General features: G+C 39.0%; 2 protein-coding genes across 5 annotated transcripts in view; one reads left to right on the plus strand and one right to left on the minus strand.

The window, feature by feature from the left end:
- Positions 1-24,329, minus strand: part of LOC129758573 (zinc transporter foi) — an 89,098-nt gene that overhangs the window by 53,841 nt on the left and 10,928 nt on the right. The window contains exons 1-2 of one of the 4 annotated variants that reach the window (XM_055756105.1): positions 16,769-17,037; positions 16,035-16,285 (exon numbers count right to left, since the gene is read on the minus strand). The exons of 1 other annotated variant lie outside the window; for it this stretch is intronic. The gene's annotated coding sequence lies outside the window, so the exon portion shown is untranslated. 2 more of the 4 variants (XM_055756104.1, XM_055756103.1) reach the window with 2 other exon arrangements.
- LOC129752346 (uncharacterized) lies at positions 9,561-15,509 on the plus strand. The gene has a single exon (XM_055748135.1). It carries the CDS (start codon positions 9,561-9,563, stop codon positions 15,507-15,509), a length of 5,949 nt encoding a protein of 1,982 aa, XP_055604110.1.

Here is a 24,329-nt window from a genome sequence, read left to right on the forward strand (position 1 = left end):
TTTGATTTTTTTATATTTTCTTGGTATACTACTGAACCTTCAACCGTACGCCTCGTGAATTTATGTTTTTTGCTGAAGCTTGTAATTGTTAGCACCTTTACCATTTGAAAAAGGTAAAGGTGCTAACAATCTTTCATGAAAGAAGGATTGGTAATTTGAAAATAGGAAAACCCTTTATCTTCTTCGTAGAATCACTCACTCCAGAGCGCTGCCTCTTTGGCCTAGCTAGAGAACAAATTTGTTTGCAGGTTTGCTTATTTGTTTGTTTGAAAGTCATTAACAAAACAACAGCAATGCAACAACGATTGAGCACAGTGCAGTGCAACCGATTTGATCGCGATTTGCGATGGTTAGCTTCTTCTTTTGGCTGGTTGGTTGAGAGCCTCCAAATGAGGGCGCAATTCTATCCTAATTTAACTTTTTTCAACTTTGAACGATAGAACGCGATAAAACTCGATACGATACAGTTTTTCAGTTTTAAAGGTGAGAACTTTCTAAATACAACAATCCCTTGAAAGGTCAAAACCACAAGGAACGTCAACGTCAGTCAAATTTTCGTTTATAGGGGCAATATTTTATGCACGATTTCAATCAATCATCAGAAAGATAGACTTTTTCAAAGCCGAGCAACTTGATTTCAAATTTTCGTGGATTTTGGTAGTCTAATTGGTGTCATTAACAACTTTTCAAATTAAATACTAATATAGTCAGGCACATCATGAGAGAATCATTATCAAGCTTTTTTAAATTTCACTCATAACGAACCACCTTCCTCGAACTTGAATATTTTCTATGCATATCTATAGTCTTGCTTGTATCAACAATCGATAGAAACGTTCAAAACAGTAGCAAAAATCAATCGAACAACCAGTTGGGTCAGATCAAAGCTCTTCCGCTGCTGGAAATCAATCAATTGGAATCGTTTAGTGCAAATTTGTCGCTAATATTGGCATGGGAATCCGGCTGGAGGAAACATCCCAGGGGACTGACTGACTGACTGCCTGACTCTTGTTGGAGAATGAAAACCGAATAGAGCAAACCCCGACAAGGTGGATAGATGAATGGTTTGTTGCCGGCAGAAAGTGTTCTTTGCTTCTCTTCTTCTAGGACAACTCCGGCCAATGAAGTTGTCTAGAAATCAACAAGGTCATAAAAATTATGCTCTATAAAACACGCGGACCCTCTTGAGAAAGGTTCAATGAAACATGCATGCAGGCAATCCTAGAGTGGATTCAGTTTAGACTTTTCGTTAACGACATTTGAAGGTTGTCTGGTCGGAACTTTAAAAAAAAGGGGGAATCGATTGATACTTTGAACGATTGATTTGGATGATTGGCTTAAACAGACTTAGTGATAGCACATTGGAAGATAGCAACCGGTGTAGGTGTAATCTGTACGAATGTAACAACTCAAAAAAGCTAAATAAGTGTTTTAAGGTCGTGAAAAAAGTCTCCATAACGTAAATTAACTTTTGCTGATTGTGTAAAGAAGGCGACCTCCGAGAAACTTTTTTCCATTCAGTGTATTGAATTATCTTGAACCATCTACAGCAAAAATTCCACCCAAAAAAAAAAAAGATGCAGATGCAACATGTGTGGGATGTTGATGTTCATGATGCGTTTCTGAGAATTGCATTGAAGATGCGATAAACCGAAGATGGTGGGGAGCAAGACAAGCGCTCTGGTTCAACTCAAAGACAGCATCAGAAAAAAGAAATGAGAGTCAGACTCCCAAACTGGATACGGGGTTCATGTCAGGTTGGAAGGTTCATTTTCGTTTAAGGTTTCCAGATTTCAGCTCTTGAGCGACACCAAATTATGAAATTTCCATTAACGCTAATCCACTCTTGAGTGTCAATATGACACTATTGGAAGTTTGGCGGCTTGTAACTTTATTTGGGTGCATCAACATGAAAAATATTCTTCTGGGATCCTCAATGAATTCTTGAAATCTTTAATTTTGCATCATTACTTTTTTTATGGACGAACACTGGAAGCCCAGGAAAAAAAACTCCCTAGTGAGGCCATGAGTGTCAATTTGACACTCATCGACTAAAACCGCTGTATCTCTCTGTTTTTCAACCGATTTTTACAAAATTTATTGTTTTGCAAACTTCGTAATGTTACTCAAAAAATCTCAGACATCATTCACCTACAACACTTCAGTTTTCTGTTATTCAAAGTCTTAGGAAAAAAATCCGAAAAACATGCTTCGGAAAAAAGGCTGAAGATTACCTACGAAATTCTTAAAACAAATTTAGTTAGTATCCAAGAAAGCTGAAGTTAGAAACTATACGTTGCACATAAGTTTTTTTTTTAATTTTTTAAAGATCATCACCACAAAAAATTTAAAAAGGGGTGTAACTGTACTTTTCGATCAATGAATCGTCAAAATTGTTGACGTCTTACCAGATAAATTTTGAAAAGAGGATTGAAAAGTTGACGTAACTTGGTACATTTTCGCATTTTTAGATTTTCAAAATACGAAACACAGCGTTTTTGACGAATTTTCAAAGTAGCTGTTTTTCTAACGGTTTGTCAATTTGCCATTTCTCTGATTTTGTGGCACTTAAATACTACTCTGCACACTGGATTTTGAGTACATTAACGCATGATTTCCGCAGTGAATTTATATTCATCAGAAAGGAAATTTCATACCAAGTCTAATGGGGTGATTACATCATCGTTGCAAAAAAAAGTCAGTTGAGAAACAAGAGAGATATTGCGGTTTAAGTCAGGCAGGAGTGTTAAATTGATACTCCAGGGACTGTAACGGGTACAAATTTCAGGGATGAGGGTTAATAAAAGCAAATGGTTGTAATGTGTAATTGATGGGTAATCCCTGGAATTTTCAATACATTTTTTATCAGTTTTTATTATTTTTTGTAAAAAAAAATAAAAAAGAATTCTTTCTATTGTTCTTTAAACAGTGAAAACGTAAACATTCAAGCATTCTAACAAGGAAAAAAACTGGTTGAAAAAATTGAAATTTTACCCTGTTATCTGTTAACCAAAGTAAAAAATTTGCAAGTTTTTTTTTCTGAAATCAACGGATTGTTTGAGTTGTTTATTGTAATGGGAAAAGATTTAAAATTATTTAGATTTTTATAGATATATTCAAGTGTCGTATTCCATTCGGGAAAAATGCACAAAAATGTCTGCTCTTATGGGTGAGCTGTGAGGTATATGCCTCTTCCCAAAAGCTTCCCAAATGCTCTAAACTTTACCATGGAGGATTTCGTGGCGCTACTGTTTGGTTATTATCTCCCATACTACAGGATACTGTGTAGACTGAGTCGATTTGGGGTCATTTTTGAATTTCTCAAACCCGTCTTGGTTCAAAACTTATCCATGATTTTTAAGTTTCGTTCACATGAGTAAATTTGAACTTTTAGGTTTGTATGGGAAAATTGAATATTTTGTACTGATAAATCAACATCATTTTTGTTTCTACCAAGCCAGCTATTGGTTTTTGTGCCAATTTATAAATTTTCTAAAGAAAATTTTCAACAGCTCTGTTGAAGACCATAACTTTGTATCTCATAAGTAAAAAAGTTATTAGCTATTTAACAGGAGTATGTCTTTTGGCATTGATAAACTATAAATTCAATTGACATCACTGCTGGGTTCCTAGCGAGGTATTGCATAACTACATTCCATGCAATACTTCGCAGGGCACAAGAACACAGGAAAATATTTGACTATTACGTGTCACTGAAACTGTAACCTTTAAAATAAATCAACCTGTAATCAACAAAACCTGTAATTTTAAATTGTTTTCCTTGAAAGTTAACGAAGATTCATTTATTATTACAGCAAATGTCCTGTAAAAAAGTTGTACACTGAAAATTAAATGTCACGTAATTTGTTTTTCGACCTGTAAAATTACGGTAAATGTCCTGCTCCTTTTTGTTACAGGACATTTGCGTAATTTTACAGGAAATAATTTTTGCTGTGCAGTGAGAGAATTGTATAAATTGGTACAAAAACCATAAACAGGATTGGTTCCACAGAAGAAGCAAAAATTAAAATGATTTTTTAGTACAAAATATTCAATTTTCCCACACAGAACTAAAAGTTCAAATTTACTCATGTAAATGTTATTTAAAAATTCTGCAAAAAATCATGGATCAGTTTTGAACCAAAATGAAGCTTTTTAGACCCCAGAGTTTGAGAAAATCAAAAGTTACCCCAAATCGACTCAGTCTACTGTAGCATAGTCGGTAATACGTTGGCCTGAAATGGATGGAATCATTTTTTGAAAATATTACAAGGAAAAATAGAGTGCGAACCGAGATGATAAATGTACAATCATACATTTGTACATCAAATTGAGTCAATTAGGGGTCATTTTTTTTTATTTTTCAAACCCCGGGGGAGGTTTGAAACCTTAAAGTTCAAATTTTCTCATGTTAACGTTATTGTGAAACTCTGTAAAAAAAAAGGATGATTTTTTATCAAAAACGAAGCTTCTTAGACCAGACCCAGAGTTTGAGAGAATCAAAAATGTTTTCAAAACGACTAAGTCTAACACAGAGAAAAAAAACGACAGTTGTTCCAAATATTTTAGTTATTTCATCAATCATCAAAGTGTACACTCAGGCAAATTTTCATTATAGTTTTCATAAGATGCGTCTTATGAACCGCTTTTTAGAGTTTAAAATTGTTTTTCATAAGAGTCTTATGTAATTCTTTCAGTTTTCATAAGAACATCTTAAGAAAAATAAAAGAACCAGCTTTGTGAAAAGATAATGAACACATTGTTTCATTTAATCAGTTTTTTCATCGTCTAACAAAGCATTCCCCGTGAAATTTTTATTTTTTTTTTAAGTGAAACGTGATTGAGATCTATTTAAAGGTAACTTTGAATTAAAGTTTTTTTGTAAGTTTGTTAACTAAAATGCATTTTTTTTACTTTCCAGCGTAATGATCGAAAAAGTGCAAAGGACCGGATGCGGAAAAAAAAAACTTCGTTGGTATTCAGGGATAATATGCTGCAGATGGTGACATCATATTATTTCATACAAACTAGTTTGGAAATAAAATCAAACATCAAAAATCTTGATTTTTTATTGTTATGACATTTCCTGTTTCCATAAGATCCATTTCATTGTGTTCATTTGAAGAGTTCATTCACTTATAAGACATTCTTATGAATTTCAATGATTTTTCTTATGGCGCCAGTTCATAAGAGAATCTTATGGCATACATAATAGTATTGTTTCGAGTGTAGTTGATTTTTTGTATAAATATAATAGAATAAACTATAGACTGCTGGTTGACCTTATGAAACCAACTATAAATATTATAGATTCAAATATAATGGTACGATGGATTCTACTATTGATATGATAGATTCAACCACAATTGTTTAATTGAATTCAGGCATTCAACCATAAATATAATAGATTCAACTACATAACCGATGATTGACATCCTGCAATCAACTATAACTATAATATATTCAACTATAATTATAGTTTATAATAGTATAATTATAATAGTATAATTAATTTAACTGTAAATATGATAGATCGAACTACAATTGTATGATTGAATCTAGGAATTCAACTATAAATAGATATAATAGATTCCACAAGTGGTTGATGTAATTTGTTCGCACAGTGCTTCAAAAAACTTTGAATTCAAAAACTTTGAATTTGGTTTTGTGTCAAATCGAAAATGGTTGCGAAAAATTGCGTAAGTCTGTCGTTATTGTTGTTTATGTTATACTTATTTAGATTACCCTTTTCCTTTTGTTTCAGGTGATATCACCAGCTTCGTTTTCCGGGAATCTTCAGTTCTCGAAGTTAACAAAGCCGATCCGGTGCCAGGAAATGCACTGTCGGATACGGCTTCAATGCTGCAGGAACAACTAAAAGATTAAAGTCGCGAAGTTGATTGGAGAAAAAATAGCTTTTTCCGAAATGGTAATTTTTAATACCAGAAATTATCCTGCTAAATACAAGTTGATAATCTAAACTTTTTTATCTTTCTTTCCTTCTTTGTGCCTTTTCGATGTTCTGCATAATTCTGCTGCTAAGATCAGTGCAGCTCCCGGCATGAAAGCAGCAGAACAGAAAAAAACAATCTGTTTAGCAAGGTCAAAAAAAGCAGACAAGTAAAGGTAAACAAAATCTTCGAAGAGCACCGAGGTGATTATTATTAGTTGTGATTTCCGGATTACAGGATCGTGGTGGTAACAAACACGTTCACCCAGCCATAACCAAAACGATGGCCATCTTCAAGCTGCTGACATGAGCATCAACAAAATATTCGTATTGCTTGATGACTATTAAAAATGTGAGGAAGTGAAAATATGATTCAAAAATTTAAAAAATGTGTGAAAAAATAAAATTCTTATGCTGAAAATATAATGCAGTAGAGGCAGAGACAAGGCTAAACTGCAATATCTATAGTTGGAATTATGAAATCAATCATAAAAATATAATTGAATCTATCATATCTATGTTTAGATCAACTTTACCTTTTTAGTTGAATCTCCTATATCTATAGTTAACTTAATGGAATCAATCATAAAAATATACTTGAAAGTATTATATCTATAGTTAAATCAATTATACCGTTATAGTTGAATGTACTATACTAATGGTTGAATGCAAAAGATCAATCATACGATTATATTTTTTTTGTAGAGAAATGAATCCACCTTAGATGAAATTTCAGGGACTCGATAAGGGAAAATTGATGTTGAAAACATGCGAAAAAAATTCGCCTTGTCTCCCGGTGAGACTTGAACCCACATCTTGCGCCTCTCCGGGGCCCATGTATTAACATTCTACTACAGGAGACCAACCTGGCGTATGAATATTATACTGGTTGAGTGTCGATGTCTATCGGAATGAAGGGAATAGTTCTCCCATGTGATCATAATCATTTTTCCTGGTCTATTTCTATTCCCATCTTTTCATCTTACGGTAGTTGGACTCAAATTTGGATATTTTAGGCACGGCAAGATTTGCATTGCCTTCTCATATACTGCACGGGTTGTCAGTTATGATGAGAAATGATGCGTTTGCCGTATTTGGATATCCAACCAAATTCGGTGTTTGGCACCGCCTTATTTTCTATTTTTAAACTGTGACCCAAAGATGGGTCTTGACTCAAACATTCAGTCAGCGAAACTTTTTTTTTTGTAGAGAAATGAATCCACCTTAGATGAAATTTCAGGGACTAGATAAGGGAAAATTGATGTTGAAAACATGCGAAAAAAATTCGCCTTGTCTCCCGGTGAGACTTGAACCCACATCTTGCGCCTCTCCGGGGCCCATGTATTAACATTCTACTACAGGAGACCAACCTGGCGTATGAATATTATACTGGTTGAGTGTCGATGTCTATCGGAATGAAGGGAATAGTTCTCCCATGTGATCATAATCATTTTTCCTGGTCTATTTCTATTCCCATCTTTTCATCTTACGGTAGTTGGACTCAAATTTGGATATTTTAGGCACGGCAAGATTTGCATTGCCTTCTCATATACTGCACGGGTTGTCAGTTATGATGAGAAATGATGCGTTTGCCGTATTTGGATATCCAACCAAATTCGGTGTTTGGCACCGCCTTATTTTCTATTTTTAAACTGTGACCCAAAGATGGGTCTTGACTCAAACATTCAGTCAGCGAAACTTTTTTTTGTAGAGAAATGAATCCACCTTAGATGAAATTTCAGGGACTAGATAAGGGAAAATTGATGTTGAAAACATGCGAAAAAAATTCGCCTTGTCTCCCGGTGAGACTTGAACCCACATCTTGCGCCTCTCCGGGGCCCATGTATTAACATTCTACTACAGGAGACCAACCTGGCGTATGAATATTATACTGGTTGAGTGTCGATGTCTATCGGAATGAAGGGAATAGTTCTCCCATGTGATCATAATCATTTTTCCTGGTCTATTTCTATTCCCATCTTTTCATCTTACGGTAGTTGGACTCAAATTTGGATATTTTAGGCACGGCAAGATTTGCATTGCCTTCTAGACCAGGAAAAATGATTATGATCACATGGGAGAACTATTCCCTTCATTCCGATAGACATCGACACTCAACCAGTATAATATTCATACGCCAGGTTGGTCTCCTGTAGTAGAATGTTAATACATGGGCCCCGAATAGGCGCAAGATGTGGGTTCAAGTCTCACCGGGAGACAAGGCGAATTTTTTTCGCATGTTTTCAACATCAATTTTCCCTTATCTAGTCCCTGAAATTTCATCTAAGGTGGATTCATTTCTCTACAAAAAAAAGTTTCGCTGACTGAATGTTTGAGTCAAGACCCATCTTTGGGTCACAGTTTAAAAATAGAAAATAAGGCGGTGCCAAACACCGAATTTGGTTGGATATCCAAATACGGCAAACGCATCATTTCTCATCATAACTGACAACCCGTGCAGTATATGAGAAGGCAATGCAAATCTTGCCGTGCCTAAAATATCCAAATTTGAGTCCAACTACCGTAAGATGAAAAGATGGGAATAGAAATAGACCAGGAAAAATGATTATGATCACATGGGAGAACTATTCCCTTCATTCCGATAGACATCGACACTCAACCAGTATAATATTCATACGCCAGGTTGGTCTCCTGTAGTAGAATGTTAATACATGGGCCCCGAATAGGCGCAAGATGTGGGTTCAAGTCTCACCGGGAGACAAGGCGAATTTTTTTCGCATGTTTTCAACATCAATTTTCCCTTATCTAGTCCCTGAAATTTCATCTAAGGTGGATTCATTTCTCTACAAAAAAAAGTTTCGCTGACTGAATGTTTGAGTCAAGACCCATCTTTGGGTCACAGTTTAAAAAAAAAAAAAAAAAAAAAAAAAAAAAAAAAAAAAAAAAAAAAAAAAAAAAAAAAAAAAAAAAAGTAAAAAAAAACATACGATTATAGATGCATCTGTTATATTTATTGTTGATTTTCTAAAATCAATCATACACATATTGTCAAGTGTTTTAAATGTATAGTTGAATGCGAAAAAAAAAACAAACAGATAATCAATTATATGTATAATTGAAAGGTTCATACTCATAGTTTCGTCGAGAAACAATCAGAAAATGATATAATATAAGTGAATTATTGTTTGAAATACTATACTTTTTGTTCTGGCATCCCTGACGTCGCTGCATCTGAACAGACCTAACGGCCACGCTACGAACTGTCAAACCAGAAAACGGTTAGAAGTGAAAATTTGCGACGAACCAAGAAAGACAAGTGACGCTCTGCGTATATTTTATAAGTTAACGATAGTTTTAGTTGTTAAAGTTGTTTGTGCCATTCCGCACATCGGTAAAAACCCGATCTAAGGCTGATACCACGCACAGTCGAGCATTCCTTTCAAAAGGGCCGATATAGGCCAGAAATCTATGCTCTCGATTATAACTTGGCATCAAAACACGGAAACTCCTCTTGTACTAAAGGAGACAAATCTTTGAGCTGCTCCTGCTCCTGCTCCTGCTCCTGCTCCAACTAGAGCTGCTGCGAGAACCTTTAGTGAATTATATTCCAACATCCTCAAAGATTTTCGAAAACCCTAAAGATTTCGAGATGGTCAATTCGGAAGAGGAAATTGATTGCCAAGATGGATTCGACTGTGGTGGATGCAACAGACCTAATTCGGTGGAACGGAGAATGGTGTCGTGCGATAATTGTTTAGGCTGGTGGCATCTGAGTTGTGCGAATCAATCTCCCGGCGTAAAGGATCGCCCATGGAGATGCACTAAATGCACATCACCTTCTGCAGACCCGTCAGAGTCCGTAAACACCGCCGATTTCAGCACACCCATTGTGCGATCAAAGGCTCCTCACTCCAGTTCAACGAGAATAGGAAGGGCTGAAGTTGAGAACGGAGCTAGGAAGAAATGTGCGGAATCCAACAAAGATTCGTCCGTGAGAAGTGCCGGCAAATCTGTGAGATCTACTACATCCAGCGCCCGCATCCGGACCGAACTTGAGTTGGCCAAATTGGTAGCAGAAAGAGAAATTAAAAGTCGCCGTATGAGAGAGGAAATGCGTTTCCTAGAAAAGGAACGGGCTATCCGTCTAGAAGAGCTCGCTTCAGAGGAATCTTTCTTGAAGAAGAAGCATCAGCTGGAAGAGAAATTAGTCGAAGAGTCGGGATCGGAAAATGTTTCCGAATCAGCGCCAAGTGGAAGTCAAAAGGCTGAGGAATGGTTGCGCAATCAGCTGGAGGAAAATAATAACGATCCTGAAGAGGTTTTTGATGTTTCGGACGCCGAAGCTCGAAGCGGAAAGATTTTGCACGCCATGGTGGAACGAGGTGAAGAGCATCACGCTAACTCTCGGATAGTCGAACTGAGTACATCGAAATCAGTTCATTCCGAACCTAGAAGTCACTCGGCTCGAGTCCGTGTGCCAATTATGAATTTGAATCCTGAAATACCGCATCCAAAGCCACCCATAAATCCTTTCCCACAATCAGTAGCGTTTGCCAACCTGAATATTGGTCCGTCAGCAGAACAAGTGATGGCTCGACAAGTGTGGCCCAGAAAATTACCTGTGTTTGCCGGAGAGCCTGAGGAGTGGCCAATATTTTTCCATAGTTACGAAACGTCCAATGCTGCCTGCGGTTTCTCAGACGTTGAGAATCTTGTCCGTCTTAGAGAAAGCCTGCGAGGGGCGGCTCGAGAAGCAGTGAGAACAAAATTGACATTTCCTGACAGCGTGCCGAAGATAATGGAAACACTGAAACGTTTTTATGGACGGCCCGAAATTCTTGTAAGGAACATGCTGGCTAAGGTGCGCAAACTCGAATCTCCAAAATCTGAGCGTCTAGATAGCCTTATTAAGTTTGCCACAGCTGTACAGCACTTTTGTGACCAGCTAGAGGCTGCAGGTCTCCGAGCTCATTTATCGAATCCCGATTTGCTCAGCGAATTGGTTGAGAAGCTCCCTGCTCATCATCAGCTTGCTTGGGTGAGATATAAACGCTCCTTCCCCGAGCCTACGCTGAAGGAATTTGGCCAGTATATGGAGGAATTGGCCGAGGACGCCTGTGAGGTTACCACGCTTGTACCGCCGAAACCTGAGGCAGCGAAGTATGCAAAACCGTCGCAGAAGAAAGAGGGACATTTCCATGCTCACATTAACAGTAATGGAAACCAGGAAGAATATAGACAACGTAAGCCATGTCCAATCTGTGGTGGCATAGATCACCGGGTTCGGAACTGCTCGAAGTTCCAAGAACTAAATCTCGATTCAAGAAAGCGTGCAGTACGCCAGTGGAATTTGTGCGAAATGTGCCTGAATGAGCACGGTAATTGGAAGTGTAAATCAAGAATCCGATGTAACATCGAAGGCTGTAGAGTTCAGCACCATCCGTTGCTCCATGTTCCGGCGCAAGCCAAAAAGGGAGAAGCAACAGTCGTTAAATCTGTTTGTAATTCCCACAACGAATTCAGAAAAGCGTTTTTCTTTCGAATAGTTCCACTTACCCTGCACAACGGAAATCGCACTGTCGATACTTTTGGATTCTACGATGAAGGGTCATCACTGACCATGATGGAATCGTCATTAGCACGCCGCCTAGGAATAGAGGGAAAAAGGCATCCGCTGGAACTACAGTGGACTTCCGGTGTAACCCGGAACGAAGATTCATCCAAGCTCATTAAATGCATGATCTCGAAGTTAGGAGATCCGAAACAACATTCTTTTACCGCACACACGGTTTCGAAACTTGAGCTACCGAAGCAAACCCTCTGCTACGACGAATTAGCTAATCGTTATGAACATCTGAAAGATATTCCAATCAGTTCATTTAACGATGCTCAGCCTGAAGTGCTTATTGGGTTAGATAACATTGACATTTTAACCCCAATCGAAAGTCGGCAAGGTCAACCTGGCGAACCTGTTGCCGTGAGATCACTGCTCGGATGGGCCATCTATGGGCCTAACGAGGCAGGAGAAAGAAATGACAAGAACTCGGTCCGAGTTAACTTCCATCACTGCGACGCAGATCAAGAGCTTAACGACCTCATCCGACAACATTTCGTTCTGGAGGAACCCCAGAACCCGTTTGCGCCGATTCTTGAATCTGCCGAAGACAAGCGATGTAAAACGATCCTAGAGGAAACCACGGTGTTTCGTGACGGTGCATACGAAACTGGTTTGCTGTGGAAAGCAGATGAAGTGTGCTTCCCAGATAACCGGTACATGGCTGAGAGACGTCTGAAATGCCTAGAGAGCAAGCTGTCAAAAGACCCCGAACTCCAGGCTAACGTGCACCAACAAATACTAGATTATTTGACAAAAGGGTATGCCCATAAGGCAACCGAAGAAGAGTTGGCAGAAACTAGTGCTGAACGCGTTTGGTACCTCCCCCTGAATGTGGTGTCGCACCCGAAGAAACCGAACAAAAGACGGCTGGTGTGGGACGCGGCGGCCTCAGTGGGTGGAGTTTCCCTCAACAATCAACTGTTAAAAGGCCCGGATTTACTGGTCCCCCTGCATTCAGTGATATGCAAGTTCCGAGAGTGGCGCATCGGTTTTGGTGGCGACGTAAAGGAAATGTTCCACCAAATCCGAATAAGAGCAGCAGACAAAAACTACCAACGATTCCTGTTTCGATTCGACGCAACACAACCGCCCGACGTGTATATTATGGACGTCGCGACGTTCGGAGCGACGTGCTCGCCCTGTTCGGCGATCTACGTGTTGCACAAAATAGCGGACGAGTGTCGGGAGGATTTCCCGAAAGCTACGACAGCTATCAAGGAGAAAACGTATATGGACGATTATTTCGATAGTGCCCCCACTTCCGAGGAAGCAGCTGATCGAGCGATTCAGGTGAAAGGAGCCCTTGCTCGGGCCGGATTCACCATGAGAAATTGGGTTAGCAACGATGAATCGGTGCTACAAGCAGTCGGAGAGAATTCGGAACAGAAATCGCTCTCACTTATCAGTAACATGGGAAGCGATAACATCGAGAGGGTCCTAGGACTGGAGTGGAACCCACGGCAGGATTGTTTCCAATTTCCTACCAGCCTACGTGGTGAGCTGGCGCCGTATGTTTGCGGCGAACGACGACCGACTAAGAGAATGGCTCTTCGATGTATTATGAGTCTTTTCGACCCATTGGGTCTTCTGTCCCCGTATACAATCCACGGGAAGATGCTGTTCCAAGATCTTTGGAGATGCGGCATACAATGGGATGACGACATTCCGGATGAAGCTTTCGAGAAATGGGTCCGATGGACAAAGCTTCTCCAAGAAATCAACAACCTTCAGATCCCCAGGTGCTACTGTGGTGGAGATCATGCTGGAGGGTACGAAACATTGCAGCTACATGTGTTCACCGATGCCAGTGAATTGGGCTACGGATGCGCGGCGTATTTCCGTGTCATCGAGGATGGAAAAGTGAAATGCTGCTTGGTGATGGCGAAGGCTAAGGTGGCCTCCCTCAAGGTGCAATCGATTCCCAGAAGAGAGCTTCAAGCCGCTGTGTTGGGTGCTAGGATGATGATAAACATTTGTTCTAGCCACACGGTGGAAATTAAGGAGAAATTTCTTTGGACGGACTCTACCACCGTCTTGTCCTGGATTAGATCTGACCACCGAAAATTCAAGCAATATGTAGCCGTTCGCATCGGAGAAATTCTGACCTTAACAGATTCGGATCAGTGGCGCTGGGTCCCTTCAAAAGAGAACATCGCTGACTGTTTGACCAAGTGGAATAAAGATACGGATCCAAAACCGGATGGTCGTTGGTTTAATGGCCCATCATTCCTGTACGAACCTGTTGATAGATGGCCACAACAGAAATCACCGAATGAAAGCACCAACGAAGAGTTGAGAACCCACTACCTTTTCCACCACATTGATATTCCCATTCAGCTAATTGACATTGCTAGAATCTCTAAATGGACCATATTGGTACGCATACTGGCTACGGTTATGCGATTTATTTCGAATTGTCGTCGACGAAAGAAAGCATTGCCCATCGAGACGGTACCTTCCGTAGAGAATGTGAAGCGATACGTAATGCGAACCATCCCGAATATCGAAACACCGTTGAAGCAATCCGAATACCAATCAGCCGAGAACATCCTTTGGCGATTGGCTCAAAGTGAGCACTACCCTGATGAGGTGAAGGTGCTGATATCAAATCGTGAAAGAGCCCTAGAGGATTTAATCAAGATTGAGAAAACTAGTTGCCTGTATCAACTCTCCCCGTTTGCTGACGAATTTGGTGTTATTAGAGTGGAAGGAAGAACCGTGAATGCGCAGTACGCGTCCTTCGATTCCCGATTTCCAGTAATTTTGCCCAGAGAGCATGTAGTTACCCAAAGGCTTTTGGAGCATTATCACCGAATTTTTGGACACGCAAACAGAGAGACAATTGTCAACGAAGTCCGTCAGCGTTTTCAGATCGCGAATCTGAGGTCCGCTGTTAACGAAGTATCGAGAAGCTGCCAGGTATGTAAGATTAAAAAATGTAAACCACATCCACCAAGAATGGCGCCATTGCCAGAGCAAAGATTGACACCGTATACCAGACCCTTTGCGTATACCGGTGTGGATTATCTCGGGCCGTTGGAGGTAACCGTTGGCAGGCGGAAGGAAAAGCGATATGTAGCGGTCTTCACATGCTTGGTAGTCCGTGCCGTTCACCTGGAGCTGGCGTACAGCTTAACGACGGATTCCTGCATAATGGCGATCAGGAGATTTGTGCGAAGAAGAGGTCCCCCACGCCAAATATTTTCCGACAACGGGACGAACTTTGTCGGTGCCGATCGCGAGCTTAAACGACAGATCAAGAGAATCAACGTCGACTGTTCCGACACATTCACCAACGCCCGAACAAGCTGGTTATTCAATCCGCCCTCCGCTCCCCACATGGGTGGAGTATGGGAGCGGATGGTGCGAAGCGTGAAAGAATCGATGAGAGCTCTCGACGACGGAAGGAAACTCAACGACGAGATTCTGCTGACGGTGTTGGCGGAAACAGAAGCTTTTATAAACTCTCGTCCACTGACGTACATGCCTCAAAGTTCGGCCGACTACGAAGCGTTGACACCCAACCACTTTTTGGGTAACTCCACGGGAGATCAGGACCCTATGCGTGATCCAATCAGTCTTAGCCAAGCACTGCAAAGCAGTTACCTTCGTTCGCAGTATTTAGCTGATGCTACATGGGACAGATGGCTGAAGGAATACTTTCCTAATATGAACAAGCGGTCCAAGTGGTTCGAAGATGTGGTGTCGGTTAAACTTGGAGACCTGGTGTATATTGCGGAAGGCAGTCGGCGTACCTGGATCCGAGGAAGGATCGTGGAGCTAATCCCGAACAAGGATGGAAGGATCAGACGTGTTGCAGTACAAACGGCATCTGGACGACTTGAGAGACCGGTGGCGAAGCTGGCCGTTATGGAGATAGGTAACGATGAATCCGAGCAAGGCGATGCGGAGGCCGTTCCGGATTCACGGGGTGGAGAATGTTCTGGCATCCCTGACGTCGCTGCATCTGAACAGACCTAACGGCCACGCTACGAACTGTCAAACCAGAAAACGGTTAGAAGTGAAAATTTGCGACGAACCAAGAAAGACAAGTGACGCTCTGCGTATATTTTATAAGTTAACGATAGTTTTAGTTGTTAAAGTTGTTTGTGCCATTCCGCACATCGGTAAAAACCCGATCTAAGGCTGATACCACGCACAGTCGAGCATTCCTTTCAAAAGGGCCGATATAGGCCAGAAATCTATGCTCTCGATTATAACTTGGCATCAAAACACGGAAACTCCTCTTGTACTAAAGGAGACAAATCTTTGAGCTGCTCCTGCTCCTGCTCCTGCTCCTGCTCCAACTAGAGCTGCTGCGAGAACCTTTAGTGAATTATATTCCAACACTTTTCTTTCCGTGAATGTACATAGGTATCCAAAACATAAATACCGACAGCAACAAAAAACATCTCTCGATTACTTTCCTAGTAGGGTAGGCAGAAATAAATATCGACCTTGCAAAAGCAGTGATGATGGAAAATAAAAACAAAAAATGACTCTCACCTGTTCGATAGCTTCCTCGATGGGGAATAACGCTGGATATTTTTTCTAGATTTAAGAAACACTTCAACAGAATCTTCCCCTTATAAGAACTAAATGATTGTTTTCATTGGTTTATCACCGTGTCACTATAAGATACAGAGCACTGGTCTTGACCCAAATGCCGGTCTTCAGAAGCACTATCTTCCCAACTCACTCGGAATTGCCTCAGCTGTTCAAGCAGACTCGCTCATTGAGTGAACTTCGCTGCAAGTCTGTATGGAAGAAATTTAAAGAGAAAAAAAAATCATTTAATCGAAAAATGGTTACAACGCGGTCGCAAACCTTCAAAATATTTGCCACTTAAAACAACCCCCCGGAGGACGACATCAGGTTTCTAAAAAACTGGGTAGCATCTCTTTTCCGACATGTATGCTTCAGATAAACGCCATCTCCCTTTTCACTCGACTCGAACTTGGGTTTGGTCACGCACTTTTTTGTTGCGAAAGCAATTCACTCACTCACTATCGCACAGTCTGTCTGTCCGTCTTTCTATATGCTATGAATGGATTTGGCATGGACTGACTGCCGGACGGATTTAAAGACCAAAATACACCGGGCGGGTGCAGTTGAGATGCGGTTCTTCGGTTACACACGAGAGATGAGAAAGTAAAAGTGCATCGCTGAGTGAGTGCGTGTCGGTGCTATTTTATGCAACTTCCTACATACATGTATACTGCGTGCAGTTTTTCACACACCTAAGGGCATACAAGAAGCGGTTCTCCATTCAAAGATATTGTGCAATAGACGGGATTTTCAGAGCTACAGCATCCAGTAGATTATCTCTAAAACCAAAAAAGGGATGATATCTCTTTCCAGGGCATTAGCTTCATTCCGATGAATTAGGGCTATACTGTATCCTCGCTGTCTTCAAGCGGTGGTAAATCGAGCAGTTTCAATTTAACCGTTCAGTATCACAACGCGATTGTAAAAATCCAAACTGTTCACCGGAGCCAATGAACAACGACTGAAAACCGTGTGCGGCAACGAAAACCATTCAACCGCGCACGGGTCTCTTCTTTGGTGTGGTGGGTGATGGATGATGGTCGTCTGCTGCCACCTGAATAGTTAGGACCAGATCGGAACATGGGGTATCGAACCGTGCTTGTTGGGGGAGGCGGATGGATGATGATCCTCATCGACTAACTACTAGTTGGGGCTACACCGTTCCTTTTTGGCGGGGGTGGATTCATATGTGCAGCATACGAATGTAGAGAAAAGGCGATCCCAGAGAGAATGAGAATTTGCTGCCGCTTCATTGCGGAGAGTGAAATAGCATCGACGTTTCTGTTTGAGTTCCGTTGCATTTCGTTCAGAAGTTCTTCGGGGAAGAGGTGTACGATGGATTTTCCACCATATCCATACACCGTGGAAAGTTGACTGCTCGGTGCTTAAATTTTCCATTAAGACAGGATATGTACCTGCATGAACTAAATAGAACAATTTTTTACTTTCGGAGCTGCACCATATCTACTCAATAACATCCCCAGCAACCAAAATCACATCACATCAGAAGCATTCAAAGTTTACATTTGGCTGAATACCTCCATGGTACTCTAGGGAATAGAAAATAGTTTTCTTTTTGGATCTATTTCCGACCTCTTAACGAATTTCAAAAGTTAAAAAAGGCTACTCAGCTATACATTACACATTTAAGCATGACGACAAGAAGTTTATGAAAGTTGAGGTCCATAGCGTACAATACAGAAAGATATAAGGTACACCGGGGTAAGTGGGGACGGGTTTTCATATAGTTCAACTTTAAAAAATAATTAAAAAATCAGCAGTGGATCAATTTTGATAAAATCGCATTTAATGTGATGCAGAACATGTTGTTTACAAATGCTGAAGAGATGAGCTTTTTTTTTTTTTTTGTAGACGATAGCTTGATAGACGAAAAGCGAAAAAAGTTATCACGTGAATTGTTATGGAATGCTGGTGTCTTCACTTACCTTGCTTTATGGGGTAAGTGGGGACGGTAGATTTTCCCTTTGATTTTTCAGGAAATTTTCAACAAATTTGTGTTTTCTTGGTTTAATACGTTACTTTATTGCTCGAACCGTCCAAAGTTTTGAAAAAAGTTCATGGTAGGGATAATTGTGTGTAATTTTTGTTGCAACACACGAGATCCGACTTTATCAAAAATATATGCTTATTCCAGAAAACACAAGTACTTTTCCCAACTTTTCATGATCCAAATGCTAAATAAAGCTAAAATGTATTGAATGAAGGAGAGAAAATTGAAAAAATATCTAAACATCAAGTATTTATAAAGCCGTCCCCACTTACCCCAGGTAGGGTTTGGAGACAACATTTTAGAATTTTGAAAATAAACTCTTTTTTCTTAATTTTTAATCGTCGTTTCTTTTCCTAACTGGTTGTTTCTAATGTAAGGATTGTTCCAATGTAGAGTTTTTCATCAAGAGCCAGCTAGTTTACGAGAAATTTGCGATTGATCGTAGTTAAAAATAGAAAATTAACGAAAAGTCACCGTAAACATCCGTTATAGTCGGAACCGTATCTCTTTTACAGTTATTGGATAGATTACAAGTAAATTTAACATTCTGCATTAAAAGTTTTAAAAAATAGTTGACAGTATTGTTTTAATAGCCACCGTCCCCACTTACCCCGGTGTACCTTACATCGAACCTGGATAAGCGAGAGAACCAGGGACATAACTTTTTTTTATCGCTTCAAGAGGTTTCTGACTTAACCAGGTTTTCTATTATTTACATAGAACTTTCCTTCTCTTCAAAATAAAAGAAATTTAAAGGTATACGTAGACTATGGACACTAGAGTGGCAGTGGCCCGAAAAACTGACCAGTGTAAAATTTCAGCTCGATCGGACTTTAATTAAAGGGGCCTTAAGGTGCCAAAGGAAATCGGAAAAATCGAAACATAAATTTTGATGCCAAATGACTTAAAAATGCATGAAACGTCAAAATCTGGAATTATCTCGGAACATTTTTTTTGTCAAAAATCGAGCTTAAAATTTCAAAAACACCAAAGAGGGGGCTAAAGAAATTCGGAAAAACGAAATTATAATGTTGATGCCGAATGACTTTGAAATGCATGAAACGTCGAGATCTAGTGTATTCTCGAAAAACAAATTTCGGAAAACCGACCAAGTCTCAGAATGTCGATTTTTGACAAAAAAAATCTTTCGAGATAACACCAAATCTCGACGTAGCAGGCTTTTCTAAGTGGTTTGGCATCAAAATTAAAATTTTCATTTTCCGAATTTCATTTGGTCCCCTTTTTGGTGATTCTTGAAATTTCAAGGTCTATTTTTGACAAACATTTTTTTTAAGATAACACGATGTTTTACGCATTTTTTAAAACATTTGACACCTAAATTAAAATTTCGATTTTTTCGATTTCCTTTGTCTCCCCTTTGGTGATTTTTGTGAGTCAAAACCCGAAACTTTGAGGCGATTCAGCTGAAATTTGGCACAGGCCAGTTTTTTGGGCCAACTTACAAAATGTATAGTGTCGGTTTGCGAAATTCGACATGACCCATTTGGTTGCCACCCTAATGTACACCCACAGAAGAAGTGGCAAAATTTCATTGCCGATCGGCGCTAACTCTAAGCCAAAAATACGCTGAAACATGCATTGTGCCAAAGATGATATGATTGGAGAAGCACTACTGGCATAAGAACTCGAGCTCTCGTGCGAAAATGATGCATGACTAGGGGAGATAAGGGCATAACGAGCACCCGGGACATATTAAACACTTCTCTTTTGCAAAAAACTACGAATTTTCTCAAATAAATTTTCATGAGGAACAGGGTATATGCGGTCGATAGTATTGACGAAAAATTGGCCTCAGCCATAACCTCAAATTTTGATTTGCTAGCGGCCTCGCCAGTGATGCTTGCTGCGTTACTAAAATCAGTATTTACTTGTTTTAAACTAATTATAATATTTCTGAATTGATTAAATTATTTTACTATCAACAGCAAAACGTTTGAATTTATTACGAGACGTCCCTAAATGGATGAAGAAAAGCCATCTTTTGCTAATGAATTTTTGAGGTGAATTCAAAACATCTGAAATATATTTTCATGTATTGCTTGGTCAACCAAAAGGGTTGTTTCTAACTTCTTAACGAATGCAAAATCATTCACTGTTACAAACAAGTAAATTAATGAAAGCTCCGTCTATGCTGATTTTGAAAATAATCGCCTACATTCTCTGATTATTTTAAACATATCTACATAATTCGCTACATCGTTAAAATGTGCGATACAGTAAGTTGTTATTTCTTTAAGATAAATTCACACTCGAGTAGAAATCTACGGGAAAGTTGCTAATTCTCAGTACTCATAAAAACGTTTTTCAATAAAAATGCAATAAAAAAATTGAAACATCAATGTACTTGGCATCCCTGAACACCCAAAAAAATCAAAACACGAACATCTGTGCATCGCTTTCCACAGGGCGAATTTGTCTATATTAGTACCGCAAAATTGCGTTTATCGTGCGCCCTTCTCAAAAATCGATTCTGTTCCTCCATGGTTTGAAGTTACACTCAGCCGAAAAGGGAACGTTAAATTCACCAGGATTTTCACGTAGCCAATAATTACGTGAAATTTTGCTTGATTTACGTGAAGCACGCAGAAGCTAATAAAAAATCACTTGATTCTTACGTGAAATTCACACAGTTGAATGCTGACGAAACAAAGACACATTCGGTTTACGTGAAAATCAAGTGGTCCGCCAAGTATGAACGAATCTGGTGTATTCTATGTGATGTTCACATAACTCTGAATGGCTCATTCACGTAAAATCTATGTGAAGGAGCACAGTTCTCAATATGGCGTGAATCGAAGTACTATCAGCTGACAAATAGAAGGTATTTTGGTGTTCTAGCAGCTAGTTTTTCGTAAGTAGTAAATATGTTGTTGTATGATTGTTATTTCAATCTTTTCCCATTTCGTAGGTTGAGGAATTCGAGCTGCTGGCCGATCAAACAACTGCAACGGAGGCGCACCGAATACAATTTTCTGGACGGCGTCATAAGTCGTAAGTTGAAGTGAAATGGAATTTTTGCAAATAGTGAAGTGTACATGAAAAGTTATGTTTTTTATTTTTACCGCAAAATAAAATTGCTTTAAAAATAAAATCCTTCATTTTTGAAGTATGCGAAAGAAAACAAAATACATAGGGGAGATGAGGGCATAATGGGCACCTTAAGGAAAATGCTTATTTAACCATAGAGAACAGCTGTAATATGTGAATTACATCATTGTTTCGTGTTCCGACACTCAAATAGTCTATTGTCTAATTGGATGAAACTTGAAAAAGTAGATAAAAACGTTTAAAAATGCATTTTAAAAAATTTTGCCGAAAGCTGAAAACCAGTCCCTGTAGAGGCATAATGAGAAACCCCCCGAGGCAGTATGAGCACCATTAATGAAGGCATAATGAGCATTTTCTGCCGGGGAATCTAGCAGCGAATTCGACTCGATGAAGTCAATTGAGTAATAGAGCTACAGCTCATCTTGTATCGTCTGACGATTTGGCCTATTGGTTAGATGTCGGAGAGATAATCAGTAGGCTCGAGTTCGATTCCTGGTGGAGGTGATTTTTTTTTTTCATTTATCATTTATGATCATGATTGCACTAAACGGTGAGGCGTAGATTCATCAAACAAAGCAAAAACAAAATAATCTAGGTCTGTTTGTAGAATTCAAAGAATTAACACATGTTCATACATTATGTTTCTGGTGTTTTGTTTGACGGATGATGCTTTGATGCTATTAGCCGTATAATGTAACAATAAAAAAAATCAATTATGAATGGTATGTGCAAAAAAAAAATCCCCTCGGACAGGAATCGAACTCGAGTCTACTGATTACCTCTCCGACATCTAACCAATAGGCCAAATCGACAGACGATACAAGTTAAGCTGTAGCTCTATTATTCAGTTGACTTCATCGAGTTGAATTCGCTGCTAGATTCTCCGGCAGAAAATGCTCAATATGCCTTCATTGAAAGTGCTCTGTTCGCCTCTAGTGAACAAATTAAAGTAAAAACGCGTTTTACAATTGATTAAAGTGAAAAATCAAAAATTTAATGATGCTGAAAATTTAGAAACAATGTGTAGATCATGTTGCAGTGCATACATTTCAGATCAAGATGATTTAAAGGTCATAAAAGCTTATTTGGTGGTGCTCAAAAATTATAATATTTTCGTCACTTGAGAACCTAGCTGGTTATTATTTAATATTTCTGTAAATATGAAAAGGATATTTCTTTTTTGGTGAAAAATTAATACTATAGGTAGTACGAAACAAGTCCTCATGAAAATTTGTTTAAGAAAATACGTACTTATGTAGAAAAATGGACTTCTCATTATGCCTCGGGTGCTCGTTATGCCCTCATCTCCCCTACTTTAATATTTTATTGAGATCTACGGGAATCGCATGTAGCAGAGCAAATCCCCCCTAGTATGCTTAAGGGGAATTCACTTGCAACTCATATGAAAATTATGTGAATTCTATTTGCTATGCGAGTTCTGTTTGCTACCTGAAATTCACGTAGATTTCAAATGATTTTCATGGTGGCAAAAATCTATGTCCATTTTCACGTAGCGTTCATGTGAAAAGTTTCTTCGGTGTAGGACTGAGGCCTCCTGCTAAGGTGGTGTTCGTGTAGAACTGTCAATATATCCTAATAGTATTAATTTTTCAGCAAAAAAGAAATCTCCTTATCATCTTTACAGAAATATTAAAAAAATAAACCAACAAGTTTCTCTAGTGACGAAAATATTATAATTTTTGAGCACCGGAAAATAAGCTCTTATGATCGTTAAATCATCTTAATCTATAAGGGTATATACGGACGATAATACTGGCGAAAAATTGACCTCAGCCATAACCTCAAATTTTGATTTGCTATCGGCCTCACCAGATGCTAGGTGCGTTACTAAAATCAGTATTTGCTTGTTTTAAACTAAATATAATACCTATTTCTGAATTAATGAAATTTTTTAACAATCAACAGCTAAACGTTTGAATTCATTACGGGGCGTCCCTAAATGGATAAAGATGAGCCATCTTTTGCTATTGAATTTTCAAGGTGAATTCAAAACATCTGAAATATGTTTTCATGTACTGCTTGGTAGATTTAAAAAGAGTTGTTTCTAACTTCTAAACGAATGCAAAATCTTTCACTGTTACAAACAGGTAGATTAATGAAATGTCTATGTTGACTTCGAAAATAATCGCCTACATTTCGTTCATATAAATGATGCGTTTAATTTCACATTCGAATAGAAATTCCCATTACTCATGAAAAGGTTTTTCAATAACAATGCAATTAAAAAACAAAGAATCATTCTCCAAACATCAATGTACCTGGCAACACCAATAAAAAATCAAAACACGAACATCTGTGTTTCGCTTTTCCACAGGGCAAATTTGTCGATATTAGTTCGATATTAGTGTTCTCCCATGGTTTGAGGTTAGGGCTGAGACCTCCTGCTAGAAGGTGTTCGAGTAGAACTGTCAATATATCCTAATAGGGACGAGGATGAGTTGGGTCGATGGCTCCACTCGATGATTCCAAAGGTTTGCCCTTAAACAAAGCTTGTCAGATTGCCCGGTTTTATCCGGGTTTGCCCGGATATTTGATGCAAAATTTCGAGAAAGTCCAACAATTTTCACAAAGAAACCGAAAAAAATCAAAGTTTTTGAGTAAGTTTCAGCAAAATCGATTAACGGTATGGAAATTTTCAACGGTTGTTTCAAATAATTTCGCTGATTTACTTTTATAACCCTTTAAATATTTAAGTGTTCTAAAAAGTTTTTGGAAGTCTGCAATTACATTAATAAAATATTAATTTCATTTTTTTTTGCATTTTTTCTTTGCTTTTATATATAATAACACCTAAATTTCGCCCGGTTTGTACCCGGTTTTTGGATTTGAAAAATTGAAATCCATGCCCGGATTTTGCCAGGTTTTTTTGAAAAAATGCCCGGAATTGCTAGGCTCGGATGGGAGTGGAAAAAATTCTGGCAACCTTATTAAACCCTGGTTCAATATATAGGTTGGATCTAAGTCGAGTTTTTATTCGAGTATTTTCTCGTCTTATGTCCAATCATTGTTCCTCAAACGCGTTACTCTTTCCCGTAAACCTGGCTGGCAGCAATTTGTGTAGCTGTGGCCAAGGTTACCATGACATCGAGCATATTGTTTGGTCGTGTGAGCCCGAATAGAACAGAACCATGGTTTCACAATCATTTTTCATT

This window comes from Uranotaenia lowii, chromosome 3 (assembly GCF_029784155.1).
Source record: "Uranotaenia lowii strain MFRU-FL chromosome 3, ASM2978415v1, whole genome shotgun sequence".
Taxonomy (NCBI): domain Eukaryota; kingdom Metazoa; phylum Arthropoda; class Insecta; order Diptera; family Culicidae; genus Uranotaenia; species Uranotaenia lowii.